Below are 17,232 nucleotides of genomic sequence, written 5' to 3'. Positions count from 1 at the left end.
CTACCGACTCCCACAGCTACCTCGACTACAGCTCCTCACACCCCGCTTCTTGTAAATACTCCATCCCATTCTCTCAGTTCCTTCGCCTCCGTCGCATCTGCTCTGATGACGCTACCTTCAAAAACAGCTCCTCTGACATGTCCTCCTTCTTCCTTAACCGAGGTTTTCCAACCACGGTCGTTGACAGGGCCCTCAACCGTGTCCGGCCCATATCCCGCGCATCCTCCCTCACGCCTTCTCCTCCTTCCCAGAAACATGATAGGGTCCCCCTTGTCCTCACTTATCACCCCATCAGCCTCCGCATTCAAAGGATCATCCTCTGCCATTTCCGCCAACTCCAGCATGATGCCACCACCAAACACATCTTCCCTTCACCCCCCCTGACGGCATTCCGTAGGGATCGTTCCCTCCGGGACACCCTGGTCCACTCCTCCATCACCCCCTACTCCTCAACTCCCACTTATGGCACCTCCCCATGCCCACGCAGAAGATGCAACACCTGCCCCTTCACTTCCTCTCTCCTCACCGTCCAAGGGCCCAAACACTCCTTTCAAGTGAAGCAGCATTTCACTTGCATTTCCCCTAACTTAGTCTACTGCATTCGTTGCTCCCAATGCGATCTCCTCTACATTGGAGAGACCAAACGCAAACTGGGCGACCGTTTTGCGGAACACCTGCGGTCTGTCCGCAAGAAAGACCCAAACCTCCCTGTCGCTTGCCATTTTAACACTCCACCCTGTTCTCTTGCCCACATGTCTGTCCTTGGCTTGCTGCATTGTTCCAGTGAAGCCCAACGCAAACTGGAGGAACAGCACCTCATCTTCTGACTAGGCACTTTACAGCCTTCCGGGCTGAATATTGAATTCAACAACTTTAGATCTTAAACTCCCCCTCCCCCCATCCCCACCCCGTTTCTCACCCTCCCCCCCTTTTTTTTTCAATAATTTATATAGATTCTTCTTTCCCCACCTATTTCCATTATTTTTAAATCTAAAACTAAAACCCTGTTAGTCTGTCCACCCCACCCCCACTAGAGCTGTACTTTGAGTATCCTGTGTTCCATTCTTAATTAGCACTTTTCTTAGACAAATATCACCACCTTCAACACCTCTTTGATCCTTTTGTCTGTGACATATTTTGATTATCTGCTCCTATCACTGCCTATCTCCACAATCACCACACCCTCAACTTCCCTCTGCCACCACCCCCGCCCCCCCCCCCCCCCCCACCTTAAACCAGTTTATATTTCTCCCTTCTCCTAACTATGCTTCAGTTCTGCCGAAGGGTCATGAGGACTCGAAACGTTAACTGATTTCTTCTCCGCCGATGCTGCCAGACCTGCTGAGTTTTTCCAGGTAATTCTGTTTTTGTTTTGGATTTCCAGCATCCGCAGTAGCTTTTTGTTTTTATCAATATGTTTGATATGTTTTGAGTCAAATCATTATAAAAAGAGGAGCATATCAGAGTGTAGCTGCTGCAGTCAGAAGAAGGGTCATCTTGACTCAGGACCTACAACCAACATTGGACAGACCAGCCATGTTGTGGATTGTAAGTGTTTCAGCCAAATCATGGTGACATTGCTTTGAGGGTTTTCTAAGGTTTTGGTCCAAAGGTCCATGTTTTGTGTCAGATTTTAACAAGTCGTAGTGACTTTGTTTGGCTAAAGGAAGACAGTGGTCAACTCGCAGAAGGATTCAACTCTGAATTGAAGGTGCTAATTACAGCTAGCCGCAGGAGGATTTGAACTAGGGTATTTGCATCAATTTTGGGGAAATTCTGTAGAAGGTCTTATTATTTTTCTGAGCTTGGGATCCGTTAGTCAAACTCCAGGCCATTTGGTATTGGGGATGGGTTGTTTATTTTGGGGGATGTGGTGGGGGGTGGTTTCTGTGTTATTTCAACTAATCATAGAGGTATCTGTACTGGGGATATTAGTGGGTACAATAAAACAACAAATTCATTGTTGAGCCAAACTCTGTGTCTGTGTATTTTTGTTCTTTATAAAACCTAAATTCCAAGAAATGTTTGTAAGGTGGGGAGAGGGGTGGAAATGGGAACCTCTTACAAGTGCGAGGAGACAAAATATATAAGATAACTGATTCTGCAGAATAATAGCAATTCCCAATTCCCTTGCTCATTAATACAATTATCACAAGGTCACATCTCCACACTATTACTACACTTGTATTACTACCGAGATTGGTATTAACCCTCAGCACAAAGCAAACAGGCAACAAGCTCTTCAGGCAAACAAGAGTATAACAGTAACCTGGTAATTCAAGGTGACTGCGGTATCCTAATGCCTAAGTGGTCAGGGCTAGGACAACAGGTAAGGTGGGGTCGAAGCACGAGGAATCAAGTAGAGGTAATCAGTGACTGCTTTAACATAACACATCTAGAGTAGCGTGGATGTTACATTAGATTTACTTTTTATTTAGCAGTGCACAGAACTGAAACAGGAACCATGAGGTTGATCCCAGCATCTCTGATAATGGTGCATGAACATGGACATCATGTGCATTTCAAGACTGCAGCACTAGTCTCCCTTTAAAGAGACCAATAAGGACCTGTGAGGAGTTTGGCAAAAACTCACTCCTCACAGGTACCAGCCACATGCTTACTGTGGCTGGGCAGAGTTCAATTCCTCATGGGGTTTTTTTTCTGCCCCAAAATTATTGACCTTTGCTGAGGAATCATTTTGGAGGCACTCACCACCATTCAATACCTCATTCAAGTAGATATTCATCACATTTGAGCCTGGAAAGGTGACTGCAATTACACCCCAAGTGTAATTTACCTTGGGGTGGACGTCAGAGCCAAGTTGAATCCTGTCCTCATCTGAGATCTGCAATATGCACTTTCCAGCTGGAATCACTAGACATCAAACGGGAGGAGGAACCCTAGCTAATATTTCCCTCAAAGAGACCCCGTTTTCAGTGTGACTGCTCTTGTATATAGACTTTCAGCCATACTATTTATGTGGTTCTTAGCACAGAGGGAACAGTGTCCTGTTTGGAAAAGAGACAAGACCACAAGTAGCCAAAATATTATTGCACTGCTCACACAGCCCATGCAGGGAAGTGATGACAACTAGTTGCTGAGTATCCTGACATTTAGGGAGGACATCTTTACATTTCACACACCAGCAGAGTCAGGTCTCAGTCTAACAACCCACTGAACAGTACAGCATCTGCTACCAACAACCTTGTCGAAGGCACAATGGCATTTAATCAAGTGAAAGGTGTGCACAAGAGCAGTGCCTTGGTTCAAGATCCTTTGATTTTCTAAACTGGATAATTCCATGAAGTGAGCAATTCTCTAGCCTGAGCAAAGAAATCCAGATGTGGTCTGTGATACCTATGTGAATGCTGGTACACGGACTCACCAATCTAGAATCTAAATGCTGTCCTCCCCAAGTCCTGGGGACTTTAGACAGTTCTGCCTCTACCGCTGAAGGTAGGCGGAGGTAATGTGTTCACCTGTTTGTTACTGTGTTTGTCTTTAAACAAGAACTAATTGACAGATTTCAACAAAACTTGGTACACAGATAGGGTATTACCCAAAGAAGAACAGATTAGTTTTTGGCAAAGATGTGGATCCAGATCCTGTAATTTTTTTTTTTAAAAAGGATCCATTAATATTAGGAGATGGGGTGAACTGACTTTTTTTTCACCTCCGCCTGTAATGTTTTCACCTGTGTTTATTAGCCTGTTAACAATATATTTCAAAAACCAGCAGATGGATTTTAACAAAAAGTGGTACACAGGTAGAGTATGGCCCAAGGAAGAATGGATTAGTTTTTTTGTCAAGATGCTGATCCGGGGAAAATTGACTTTTTAAAAAAAAAAATGAATGTCTGGGTTGTTTCATTTGGAATATTGTGGATTGTCTCAGCTGCTGTGGTGGAATTTGTTCTAGTTGTCAAAACGTCAGCAGAGCTTTCAGAGCAGGTTGTTGGATGTGGATTGGCTTAAAGGCTCCTCAGTAAGATGGAAGCTCTTAATAAAAAGATTTTATAGAGCATCAACCAGGCAGGGGAAAGCCTAAAGGAAGAGCTACGTAATTGTAATAATGTTGAGTGAACACAGTGCGGTAGAGGTATGCTCTCTACTGAGTGCCCTCTTCACTTATTTACTAAATGTCAATCTCAGTGTTGGTGTTTCTGCCTGCGTTTCAGTATTACTGCCAACATGCATCATTTTCTCCAGCCAGCTGCCACTTTATCAACTATCCCATTCAGACACATGTAATACACCACCTCAGATATAAGCAATGCATGGACATACAGATTTCAGTACTTTGCCCAACTGAAGACTCTGACTAAAGAAAACAAAATCAAAGTTCTTAGAGAAAAATACTTATAAAACCTGCATTTCTATGCAGGAAGATGTCTCAGAGCATTTAAAATTGAGTAGAAAAATATGGAGTGCTCTAATTTACCCACTTCTTCAAACATTGTTCTTCCACATCATTCTCCATCCACCCCTTCGAACCAATTCTCCCCCACATCAGCTTCTGGTAAACTCAAAAATTTAACTGATCCCTCCTGGTTTTATAAACCATTTAAACATACCAAGTTGCTAAATCCTCACCTTCCAATTGGAGTCGCATGGTGAAGGAGTAATACGTCTCGCCGTTCAAGTTGACAATGCAAGTATAATTTCCAGCATCAATATTGTGGAGGGCATGGAATGTGAGAAATGCGGTCCCATTTGGATATGTGGTGTTAATTATGCGAGAACTTTGGTTAATATTCAAAGGAAGACAGTTCTTGCTCCATTCAACAGTGAACCTGGAGGAATTCTGTATCAGCTGCAGCAGCTCCTCATTCAGAGGACAAAACAAGTGATGAATCAGTTCCTGCTCTTTCCATACATAATGGTCATAGAAGCGGTCGGCATCAACACACGAGAAATCTGTCAATATGTATTAAAAAAAAGTGTTGTCAGTGCCTCAGGTTTTACAAATTGTATTACATTTACCTGATGCACAATTCAACCTCAGCCAGATTTGAATGACATAATACCTGACTAAATTTTCAGTTTTTTCAGCTATTGTTCTATAGCCTCAGCAAACTCACCCAACTTCACCAGTGCCACAGCCATGCTGTCCCTGCCCTGCCAAAGCAACTGGGCAGCCAGGCAACACCAGGCGTGTCAGATTTCCAGCTGATCCACAAAACCCTGCTCGAGCCATATCAAAGCTAAACAGCTAAGGGTATGACACAGCTAACTACATATGCCAGTCCTGTGCCAGGCACCCAGATCCACACATAACCAAAACAAGGCATTCCTACTCTTAATGTATTTGATAAGAATTCCAATTTTTGCCACTACACAAGAACTCCAACACCTCCGCCCAAATATGCAGGACAGCAGACAGCATTCACTCACTAATACCACCATCCAACATTCAGGAGAGCCCATCGCGTCTGCACCGGCTCTCCAAATGAGCATTATGACTTAGTGCCATTCTCCTGCCTTTTCCCTGTACCCTTATGCTTTGTTTCTATTTAAATAATCATCTCATGCCCTCTTGAATGCCTTGATTGAGCCTACCTCCACCACACTTTCAGGCAGTGCATTGCAGGCTCGAACCACTCACTGTGTGAAAAAGGTTTTTTCTCACATCACATTTGCTTCTTTTGTAAATCACTTTAAATCTGCACCCTTTCGTTCTTGATCCTTTTACAAGTGGGAACAGTTACTCCCTATCTACTTTATCCAGCCCTCATGATTTTGAACACTTCTATCAAATCTCCTAGCCTTCTTCTCTCCAAGGAGAACAGTCCCAACTTCTCCAATCTATCCTCATAACTGAAGTTCCTCATCCCTGGAACCAGTCTTGTAACCTCTTCTGCACTCTCTCCAGTGCGTTCACATCCTTCTTACATAGTGTGGCACCAAGCTGTACACAATACTCCAGCTGAGTTCTTACTTGTGTCTTACATAAGGTCAGCATAAGCTCCTTGTTATTGTACTCTATGCCCCTATTGGTAAAGCCCAGGACACTGTATGTTTTATTAACTGTTCTCTCCACCCGGTCTACCACCTTCAATGATTTATGCACATATACACTCATGTTCCTCTGCTCCTCCACCCCCTTAAGAATTGTACCCCTTATTTTATATTGTCTCTCCAGTTCTTCCTACCAAAATGCATCATCTCACACTTCTCCACATTGAACTTCATCTGCCACCTATCTGCCCACTCCGTCAGCTTGTCTATGTCCTTTTGAAGTTCTATACTGTCCTCACAGTTTACAGTGCTTCCAAGTTTCGTTTCATCCACAAACTTTGAAATTGTCCCCTGCACACCAAGATCTAGATCATTAATATATATCAGGAAAAGCAAGGGTCCCAAAACTGACCCCTGGGGGACTCCACGACAAACCTTCCTCCTAACTGAAAAATATCCATTGACCATTACGCTCTATTTCCTATTACTTAGCTAATTCCATATCCACGTTGCTACTATCCCTTTTATTCCATGACTGTCTCTTTTATTCCATTATCTCTCAGCCTTATAAACTCAAGGGAATGCAAGCCAAGTTTATGCACCTTGTCCTCAATATCTAACCTTTTAGTCTTGATGTCATTCTGGCTGATTCACTCTCCAACCCTTCCTCAGGTGCCCAAATGGAATTTCGTACTGTAGACGGGACCTGATCAAGGCTCTGTAGAACTGAAGCATAATTTCCTGCCCTTTGTATTTCAACCTCCCAAAAGCCAACATTCCTTAGACTTCCTGATTACTTTTTGTACCCAAGGACCAGCTTTTAGCAAAACATGTACTTGAACATTCAAAGCCCTTTGTATTAGGAAAATATTCTAATTTGTCTTTCTTGGATCGAAAGTGTGTGACCTGAGAGTTATAATCATAGAAAGTTTATGACACAGACGGAGGCCACTTGGCCCACTGTCTCTGTGCCAGCCGAAAAACGAGCCACTCCGTCTAATCCCACTTTCCAGCATTTTGTCTGTTGCCCTGCAGGTTAGAGCATTTGAGGTGCATGTCCAGACACTTTTTAAATTAGTTGAGGGGTTTTGCCTCTACTACCCTACCAGGCAGTAAGTTCCAGACCCCCACAATCCTCTGGGTGAAGAATTTTTTTCCTCATCTCCCCACTAATCTTTCTACCAATTGCTTTAAATCTATGCCACCTCGTAATTAAACACTCTGCTAAGGTAAAAAGGTCCTTCCCATTCACTCTATCCAGGCCCCTCACAATTTTGTACATGTCATTCAAATCTCCCCTCAGCCTCTTCTGTTCAAATGAGAGCAATCCCAGCTTATCCAATCTTTCTCATAACTGAATTTTTCCAGTACTGGCAACATTTTTGTAATAAGAAGACCAGAACTGCACAGTACTCAAGTTGTGGCCTAACTAATGATTTATACAGTTCGAGTATAACCTCCCTGCTCTTATATTCTATACCTCAGCTAATAAAAGGAAAGGATTCCAAATGTCTTCTTAACTGCCTTATTGACTTGTCTTGCTATCTTCTGGGATCTGTGGACATTCACTCCAGTGTCCCTCATTTCCTCTACACCTCAGTATTCTCCCATTTATTGTGTTTGCCTTTGCCTTCTTTGGTCTCCCCAAATGCATTGTCCCATACTTCTCCGGGTTGAATTCCGTTTGCCACTTTTCTGCCACCTGACTAGTCCATTGATATCTTCCTACAGTCTGCAGCTATCCTCCTCACTATCAACCACGTGTCCAATTTGAGAGTTGCCTGCAAACTCCTTGATCATCCCCCCTACATTTCCATCCAAATCGTTAATACATACCACAAAAAGCAGGGAACCTACGGAGCCCTGTGGAACCCCAGTGGAAACACCCTTCCAGTCTCAAAAACACCAGTCAACAAATATTCTCTGTTTCCTGCCACTGAGCCAATTTAGTCTCCAGCTTGCTACATTCCCTTGGATCCTATGGGGCTTTTATTTATTTTTTTTAAACCAGACTGCCAGGTGAGACCTTGTCAAAAGCCTCGCTAAAATCCATATTCTTGACATCAACTGCGCTACCCTCATCAATCCTCCTTATTACTTCCTCAAAAAATTCAATCAAGTTGGTCAGACATGAACTTCCCTTAAAAAATCCATGCTGATTATCCTTGATTAACCTGTGGCTTTCTAAGTAACAGTCTATCCTGTCTCTCAGAATTGATTCTAATAATTTGCCCACTACTGAGGTTAGACTGACTGGCCTGTAATCATTCTATCTATACCTCGCTCTGTTTTTAAAGAAAGCTACAATGTTAGCAGTCTTCCAATCCTCTGGTATCACACCTGTAACCAATAAGGATTGGAAAACGATGGTCAGACCCTCCGCAATTTCGTCCCTGGCTTCTTTCAACAGCCTGGGGTACATTTCATCCGGCCCTGGTGATTTATCCACTTTCAAGGATGCCAATCCCATTAATATTTCCTCTCTACCTATGTTTATCACATCCAATACTTTACACCCCTCCTCCTCCCCCTCAAGTACAATATCTGCATTGTCCCCCTCTATTGTGAAGACAGATGCAAAGTATTCATTAAGAACCATACCAAATTCTTCTGCCTCTACACATAGGTTGCCTTTTGGTCTTTTATGGGCCCTACTCTTCCCTTAGTCATTCTCATTTTCACCTTGATTTTGCTTGCTTATATTCTTTCATGCCCTCTTTGCTTTTCTAATTTCCTTTTTGATTTCATTCCTCCACTTTCTATACTCCTCTTGGCTTTCTGTAGTATTGAGTTCACCCTGTTGGACATAAGCTTTCCTTTTCGGCCTTATCTTGCCCTACAAACTCCTTGCATGAGGGGCTCTAGATATGGCCAAACTACCCATTTAAATTTATGGGAGTGTGTTTACTCTGAACATTTTGAAGTCTCCCCCTTTGAATGCCTCCCACTGATTTACCTTCAAGTAGCTGTTTACAGTCCACTTTTGCTAAATCACTTCCCTACAATGAACTCCATCTGCCACAGTTTTGCCCACTTTGTCTGTGTATGACACTTTGCAACTTCCTGCTTCTAACATTACAACTTACTGTGCTTCCTGTTATGATATGGCAGGCGGTATTTGCAAGGCTGACCAAATCCACAAGGGAAACTTGGCCACGCTATCACAACTATTTTGCAATTTGTTTTTATTATGAGAAGGCTTGCGCACTGAAGTCGGAAGTGATGAATCCACCACCATCTTTAGAGATTTTAAAGATTAAATTAAAACATTTATTAACAAAAGAAGAAAAAAAATTAAAACACATACACAAGATTACAGTTTCACAATTATAACAGTTCCCAAAATTTCTACTCAGCCAGACTCCTGACTACACACCCCCTTGAAAGCAACAGTCGTAATAGATTCCAATTTTATAAAGTCATTCAGTAATATTACCACAAACCCACTGGACAATGGACTTCCAAAGGCTTTGGACACAACTTTGGTTACTGGAACAGAAAACTTCTTCAGTGGCGAAAGGCTTCCCCCGCCAAGTCTGATTCACACAGTCACCTTTCAAGATCTCACATGGCCATGCCTCACACAGCCTTCCATCCTTCTTTAGATATATTTTATCCTTTTTGATTTGTAAATCTCATTGTTTCCACTTGTCTTTAAAGTTACTTTTCCCAGTATATAAAAAAACTTTCATGTTCTCGTTATGGCCAGCACTTTTGGGAAAAATCAACGTAATAACCTTTCCTTATTTATACATTTTCCATGTCCCTCTGAAAATCAAACACTTCTCCAATTATCTAAAAATGCAAATTCCATATCTACTGACCTCAACCTAGCTTTACTCATCTCCATTTTAAATGCCTGTTTTACACCTCACTTCTTTGATAATTTAAACCTTGCAGTTGTCATCTCTAGTTTAATTAAGTTAGCCACACACACAGAACCATACATACACACACAAACATAAACCTGCTTTGAAGTATCCCATAGTAATGTTAGGAAAAATATGATAGTTCTTTAACACTCCTGACATAGTGTCATCTGAAAACTTGGATGCACAACTGACTATTCTTTCATCCAAGTTATTGATATACATGGAGAGGAGTCAAGGCCCCAGTGCAGATCCCAGGTGAACATCACTCTATACAGGCAAAACACTGCAGATGCTGGAAACCTGAAATAAAAACAGGAAATGCTGCAAAAACTCAGCTGATCTGGCAGCATCTGTGGGGAGAGAAACAGAGTTAACATTTTGAATACAATGTGGCTCTTCTTCGGAACTTGTTCACCTTCATTGCTTTCCATTTCCCTCTTAGTATTTGATAAGCTCACTTCCACAGCCTCATCTCCTTCCTCAGTAGCTGCCTCAGGCTCTGACTTACCCCATCTGGATTCCAACTGAAGTTCCATCCTTCACCTTTCAAATCCACCCAGAATTATAGGTATCTCTGAGACACAGTCTGATCTCTCAGACTGCTGTTTTCACTGCATCCCAAGATCCACACTCAGTGCTATGCGCTGCCACATCTACACACTCAACCCCTCACTCCAGCCGCACCAACTCATCCTATCTCAAAGCTGGGCTGGTCCCCAGCTTAATTTCATTCGTCCTCTCATTCAACGCCTTAACAAGAAATTTTTTCTCTTTCTTTCAGGTGTTAAGGAAGGTAAGCTCCAACACCCCTCTAGGTTCTTCTGTCGCCTGTATTTCATTTCAACAATTTCCAGTTTCCTGGCCCTATCTGCTACCTCTTCACTATGGACATCCAAATCCCTCTACACCTCCATTCCCCACCAAGAAAGTTTGAGGGCTCACCACTTCTTTCTCGAACGGAGGCCCAATCAGTCCCCATCCACCATCATCCTCCTTTGCCTGGCTGAAAAAAAACAGTTCCAAAGAAGAGTCATATTGGACTCGCAACATTAATTATGTTTCTCTCTCCACAGATGCCGCCAGATCTGTTGCGTTTTCCCAGCACTTTTTTTTCATGCCACTCAATACATCTCATCAATCAGAGCATATTCTCTTTATCTCCACCTTCTAACCAACTACTAATCCATCTCAGAAGGTTATCTCTAATTCTATGCACTTTCATTTTTCTCAAAATCCCTAACTGATCCTGATAAATTCAAGTTTCTCCAAACACTGAAAAGAATGTAGAGAAGAATAATTTAGAAATTGTTATCTTTCAAAATCTTTGCTGAAAATTAGTCAAAAATAAATTTAGAGCAGATATCGGAAAACAAGTTATTTACCCAAAAATGATGGGTATTTGGAATGATTTGCCAGGCAAAATGAAGATTAAAACATTAGAGACAGTCAAAATACAAGTGGATATTAAATTGGAAGGGTTAGGATATTAAGGGATTTCCAATCTTCATATTTTATATTTACACTGATCTCTCAAACAGCCCCCCAGAGAATGAGTCAGCCTCATGACAGGCATATCCTTTAAATCAAAGGCTAACAGGGGGGCATTAGATTAAAGTGATAACCTGTGATGTGTAGAAGTTGCTTATGAAAGTCTGCAAAACCATGGTGGTCTAGAGGTGCAAATGTTCCATGCAAGTCCTTCTATCATGCCGAAATCAAATGTCCATCATATAGCTATCCGTGACTTCTGGGGAGAAGGGAGAACAATCAAAGGAAAAAGTGCATTCAGCTTGATGGTGAAAGAGTTAATATCTGAGCCAGTCAAACCTTCAGTTCTGTACACAGGTACTTTGTACCTTTCCATTACCTGGAGCCACACAGTACAGGATTTAACCGAACAGCAGGTGTTGTGTAAATACTGTTCTATCTGCCAGTATCTGACTCACCCTCACATGACATAGCTCAGCACTTTAAGCTGCTCTCTCACTGCCCATGTAACATGTCACACAGACTCTTTGGGCCCAAAATAGATAGATTCACAGAGATGACAGATGGAGCTGAGGAAAGCAAAACTATCAAAAGGTGTGGCATGGATGAACTGCCTAAGGGCATGCTGGTGAATTGAGAGTGTGCATCACTGTTCCCATGGTTTTGAGAACCAATCACGATGTGCAAGTTCCAGAGCAGCTGCGCACTTGCCCACTGGGTCTGGCTTCCCATCAGGAAGTTTCCCCTGGGCCAACAGAACAAACTACTTGCACAGAATCCCATACTGGGCCTTAACCAATTTGAGGAAAGCCCATTATCAAGAGTGATTCTGAACATTTTTAAAAAACTACAGCAATTGTAGGAAATATGTCCTAATTGGAATAATTACACAAGAAAAAAAATGCAAGCTGACCGACATCAACACTATCCCCTGCGACCCTCAAGCCCCCTCCTCCCGCTCCCCATTTGACTGGTAACAATACTTTATCATACTTTGGGATTCAATTCACTCAAACTAGGAGTCTGATTCTGTGCTTACAACTGGATAAAAGTACAACAGCTGCAACAGTCTTAACCATGACATTAACATTTTCAATCAGACTAGTTCTATAGTAAAAACAGAAAATGCTGCAAACACTGAGCAGGTTATGGCAACATCTACAAAGAGAAAAACAGAATTAACATTTCAGGTCGATGACCTTTCCGCAGAACTTGAACAACTTTTAGTTCTGATGAAAGGTCATCAATCTGAAATGCTAATGCTGTTTCTCTCTGATACTGCCAGGCTTGCTGTACATTTCCAGCATTTTAAAAAAATTATATATGCATCCTCTATCCTCAATCTCAAACCTTCACTTTTATTTTTCCAATTTTCTCCTTTGCTCTTTTAAAGTTGCTAAATCTTGCTGGAATATAGTTCCACAAACTCTAGCAGCCTTCCAGTACTTTATCTGTTTAGTCATTTTTTGTGCATGAATGAACCTGGGCAATGAGTGTTGGCAATACATTCAACATATTGCAAAACCGTCAACCATCTGAACAACATTGTCTCTGCCCAGCATCACAGGGAGGTTTGCTCTAGGCATAAGCTCCTCACAAAGATAGCAGTCAATTTGGGGAAAGTCTTTGTAACATTATCGACAGCTCTTAAACACTTTTTGATATGGCCTAAAACAGCTGCAGTAATCCACATTTAGGATATAAGTCCACATACTTAAAGTGTACCCTCCATTCTGAAGACATCTTTTTCATACTTTAAACAGTGCTCACAGGCTAAGGCCTGTGATTCTTCCTTTTAATTGAATGGGAATACATCCTTATGTTAAGCCTGAAGAACAGCTGATTATGCCAATTCAGGCAAATTAACTACTTTCTTCTCCTTTACACCAATCCAAAAACCTAACTCCAGCTAAATTTTTGATCATCCCTGCTAATCTCTTTCTTTGACTTGTCATTCATTTTCTTTGATTATAGCTTTCTGAAGTGTTTTAGGATGTTTTTCCACATTAAACGCACTGTGCAAATGCAAGTTGTTTCTTTTTTATATTCTGATTTGTACACTTTCTATTTCAGATTAAGATTTCCAACAGTTGCTTTTACTTTCTTACCCAAAGGTTTGCATTCTGAGTTTGCCTTCTCCTGAAAATATATACAAGAGTTACAAGTCACATTGATACTAAAATTACAGACTGATACTAGATTGATGAGGCCTACTTTATAGCTGATACCTACTGATCTTACCTGGTTTTGAGATGCCATTTCTCTTCAGATCATTTGCGTCAGCATTTCCAGCTTTGCTAACCAGCACACAGAGAGTCAATACTGAACAGGGACTTCGAAACCAGGCAAATTTCTTGCTCTCCCACATCATATCGGTGTGCCCTTTTAAGATGGTGATTGCCGTTTTCCCCACTCACAATGTGTGCCACGGAACGGACGACTAAATTAGGTCCAGGTGTATCAGAAAATAATAAGGCACAAACTCACTGCAATATCTGCGTGTATTCCTCGGATTCCAAAATGGCAAACTCTGTTTGCTGTCCAGGTATCAGAAAATTGAATACAGATCACAAATTCGTATGGAATCCAGGTGAGTCTCCAGGTTATATGCCAGCATATAAACTACATGTCTTCCAGCTACATCAAATCCCAGATTTCAAATACAGGAATTAACAGTTCAAGAGTGTACCTGCTGCAAATCTAAGAGTTAAATTGCAGCTAATAATTTCTGCATTCATTACAATTATCTGAGTCCAAGCTCTCTATTGTTTTTAACGTTTTCTCTGTAAATCCATCAGCAAGACTTAATGACTGCAGCTTCCTCACGGCTCCGCCGGCTCTACAGCCGCCTGCAGCAGGTGCGCTGACTCTGGCAGCCAGCGCTCTGCATGCTGGGTTTATAGTCCTGGCGGCTGCGTTTCTGAACCTGAATGGGCGAGGAGTAAGAGCAGTGAGGACTACAAATCCCGAAATGCACCATCTACTGGCGACACAGCTCAAGACACGGCAGCAAAGGAGCCAGGTGAGAAGGGGGAGGGACTAAAATGGAAGCGCGATACCGGGGAGGGTAGCTGGTACATTCCGGAGGCAGGGCTGGGAGGGGATTACTGGGAAGGGGCATGGAACAATGAGAGGAGCATTGGAAGTTGAACAATAGGGAGGGAGCACTGAGGAAGAAGCACTGGAACAATGGGGAGGGAGTTCTGGGGAGGGTCACTGGAACAATGGGAAGGAAGAATTGTGAAGGGTCACTAGAACAATTGCAATGAGGAGGGAGCACTGGAACAATGAGAGAGCACCAGGGAAGGTCACTAGGGCATTGGGGAGGGCTATTGGAACAATGGGGGGCACTGGGCTGGGTCACTGGAACAATATGGAAAGAGCACAAGAGAAAGTTACTGGAACAATACAGAGGGAGCATGGGAAGGGTCACTGGAACAACGAGGGAGCCCTGAGGAAGGTCACTGGAACAATGAGGGAACTCTGGGAAGCCACCCTGGAACAATGGAGAGTATTGGGGACGGTCTCTGGAAAAATGATGAGGGAGCCATGGGGAGGGATCTGAAACAATGGGAAGGGTGCACTAGAGTGGGTCACTGGAACACTGGGGAGGGTCTCTGGGACAATATGGTGGGAGCACTGGGAAGTGAGGACAGGAACAATGGAGAGGGGGCACTGTGGAGGGTCACAGGAACAATGAGATGGTCACTGGAATAAGCGGGTGGGGCGCTGGGGTAGGGGCAAGTGAGGACAGGAACAATGGAGAGGGGGGCACTGTGGAGGGTCACAGGAACAATGAGATGGTCACTGGAATAAGCGGGTGGGACGCTGCGGAGGGGCAGTGGTACAATGTTAAGGAAGCACTGGTGCAGGTCAATGGAACAATGATAGATCATTGAAATAATGGGGAGGGGCACTTAAACATTGGGGAAAGGCTCTAGAACAAAGGGAAACAATGGGAAAATACCTATTAGACGAGCCAATTTCAGTGATTTAAGAAGAGATCTAGCACAGGTCAACTGGAAACATAGATTGGCCAGAAAACCAGTAAATGTGTTTTTGGCAGGCCTTCAAGGTGGAGATACTTTAGGGGCAAACCAAGCACATTCCATAAAGGGGGAACGATGATGCTTCCACAGCTAGAGTTCCCTGGACGACAAAGGAAATAGAGGTTAAAATAAAACAGAAAAACTTATGATAATGTCAGGTACAGGATGCAGTAGAAAACCAGGCAAAATAGTATGCAGAGTAAAATTATAAAAAAGAGGAGTTCCAAGTCAGGAACCTTCAGGTGTGGTTGTACTCATGCCGTATGCTGCCCTTGTTCTTCCAGGCAGTAGAAGTCACAGGTTTGAAAGTTACTAGTGAAAGAGACTTGTGACTTGCTGCAGTGCATCTTGTAGGTAGTACAGACAGAATGCGCAGTGGTGGAGCGAGTGAATGTTTAACATGGATGAGGTGACAAAGGCCTGGATTTTCATTCTCGAGGAGGGTGCGCAGAGACATGAAATCTGGCTCGCAACACCCGCCTCAGGAAAAACTGCCCTGAATGGCTCGATTTTCACTCTGGGGTGTAAGTGAGGGTGAGAGGAGGAGTCAGGCCCACCGACCCTGGAAGCAGTAGCAGAGGCAGGCCCTGTATGGGGTGCACGTCTTAGGTGCAGTGTAAAAGGCCAACCTGTAGAGAGTTCCTGTTGTGATCCAGGAAGTTGATGAAAGAGCTGCTGGATCTGAGAGGAGATATCTATCAGGAGTCAGGTCAGCACTAACTGGTTGTTGACACTGGGAGAGATGCCCTATCATTGACCTTCCATATGTAGACATTACTGCTGCAAATTCACCTTGTAATGAAGGAGCATAGTCTAGAAGTTAAGGCTGGCAAAGCTTCACAAGATGCAGTCATGGAGTTGGCAGCATCTTGGTAGCACCAGCTGCTCACAATACATTGACTTAGATTAGCATAATGCCACAGGGAATGACAGCTAGATACCCATGCAGAACCTTTGCCCTTCCACGTCCCTCCAGCTCGTTGTTGGGGATGGAGAATTGCCCAAAGCAGGTGCTAAAGAGGGTGTTATAGGCATTTTAGAACATGATGCTAATCGTAGAGGTGATCCTGTTGGCGCACTAAGTAGAAAGGGACTTTGGTATGAGATGAAGTACAAAGGTTGGGTTGCATGATAAGGGCACTGTGATTCTGATTAAGGATAATGGCTTGTATCCAAGCATGCTTTCACAATGTCAAGGGCTTACTTGCCAAACACTCTCTTCATATACAGTATAAATTGTCTTCCCCCTATTCTGATATCCTTGTAAAGTGTCCTGAATAGTGCAAGACATGGGAACATAGGAACTAGGGATAGGAGTAGGCAATTCAGCCCCTCGAGCCTGCCCATTACGATCATGGCTGATCTCATTTTGGCCTCAACTCCAATTTCCTGCCCTCTCCCATAACCTTTCAACCCATTACTAATTAAAAATCTGTCTATCCCCTTTAAATTTATTCAGCGTCCCGGCATCCACTGCACTCTGAGGTAGTGAATTCCACAGATTCACGACCCTTTGAGAAAAGTAATTCCTCCTCATCTCTGGTTTAAATCTACCACCCCTTAGCCTAAAACTATGGCCTCTCCTTCTAGAATGCCCCACAACGGGAAACATCCGCTCCACGTCTACTTTGTCTATCCCCTTTAGCATCTTATATACATCAATTAGATCTCCTCTCATCCTTCTAAACTCTAGCGAGTATAGGCCTAAACTGCTCAATCTCTCCTCATAAGACAAGCCCCGCCTCTCTGGAATCAATCTAGTGAACCTCCTCTGAACCACCTCCAGTGCAACTACATCCTTCCTCAAGTAAGGGGACCAAAACTGCGCACAGTACTCCAGGTGCGGTCTCACCAATGCCTTGTACA

At 43.1% G+C, this 17,232-nt stretch overlaps 1 protein-coding gene across 3 annotated transcripts in view; it reads right to left on the bottom strand.

Annotated features, from left to right (window-relative positions):
• sigirr (single immunoglobulin and toll-interleukin 1 receptor (TIR) domain) overlaps positions 1 to 13,714 on the bottom strand; it is a 46,504-nt gene extending 32,790 nt beyond the window's left edge. For all 3 annotated transcript variants that reach the window (XM_078548983.1, XM_078548982.1, XM_078548984.1), the window contains exons 1-2: positions 13,559 to 13,714; positions 4,593 to 4,916 (exon numbers count right to left, since the gene is read on the bottom strand). In XM_078548983.1, coding sequence (XP_078405109.1) covers positions 4,593 to 4,916; positions 13,559 to 13,688 — 454 coding nt within the window. In that variant the 5' untranslated portion in view covers positions 13,689 to 13,714. The remainder of the gene's footprint in view (positions 1 to 4,592; positions 4,917 to 13,558) is intronic.
• Between the last annotated feature and the right edge of the window lie 3,518 nt (positions 13,715 to 17,232).

The sequence above is a fragment of the Cetorhinus maximus genome, chromosome 9 (assembly GCF_964194155.1).
Source record: "Cetorhinus maximus chromosome 9, sCetMax3.hap1.1, whole genome shotgun sequence".
Classification (NCBI taxonomy): Eukaryota; Metazoa; Chordata; class Chondrichthyes; order Lamniformes; family Cetorhinidae; genus Cetorhinus; species Cetorhinus maximus.
Note: the sequence above shows the minus strand (reverse complement) of the source record. Positions and strands in the feature narration are given on the sequence as shown.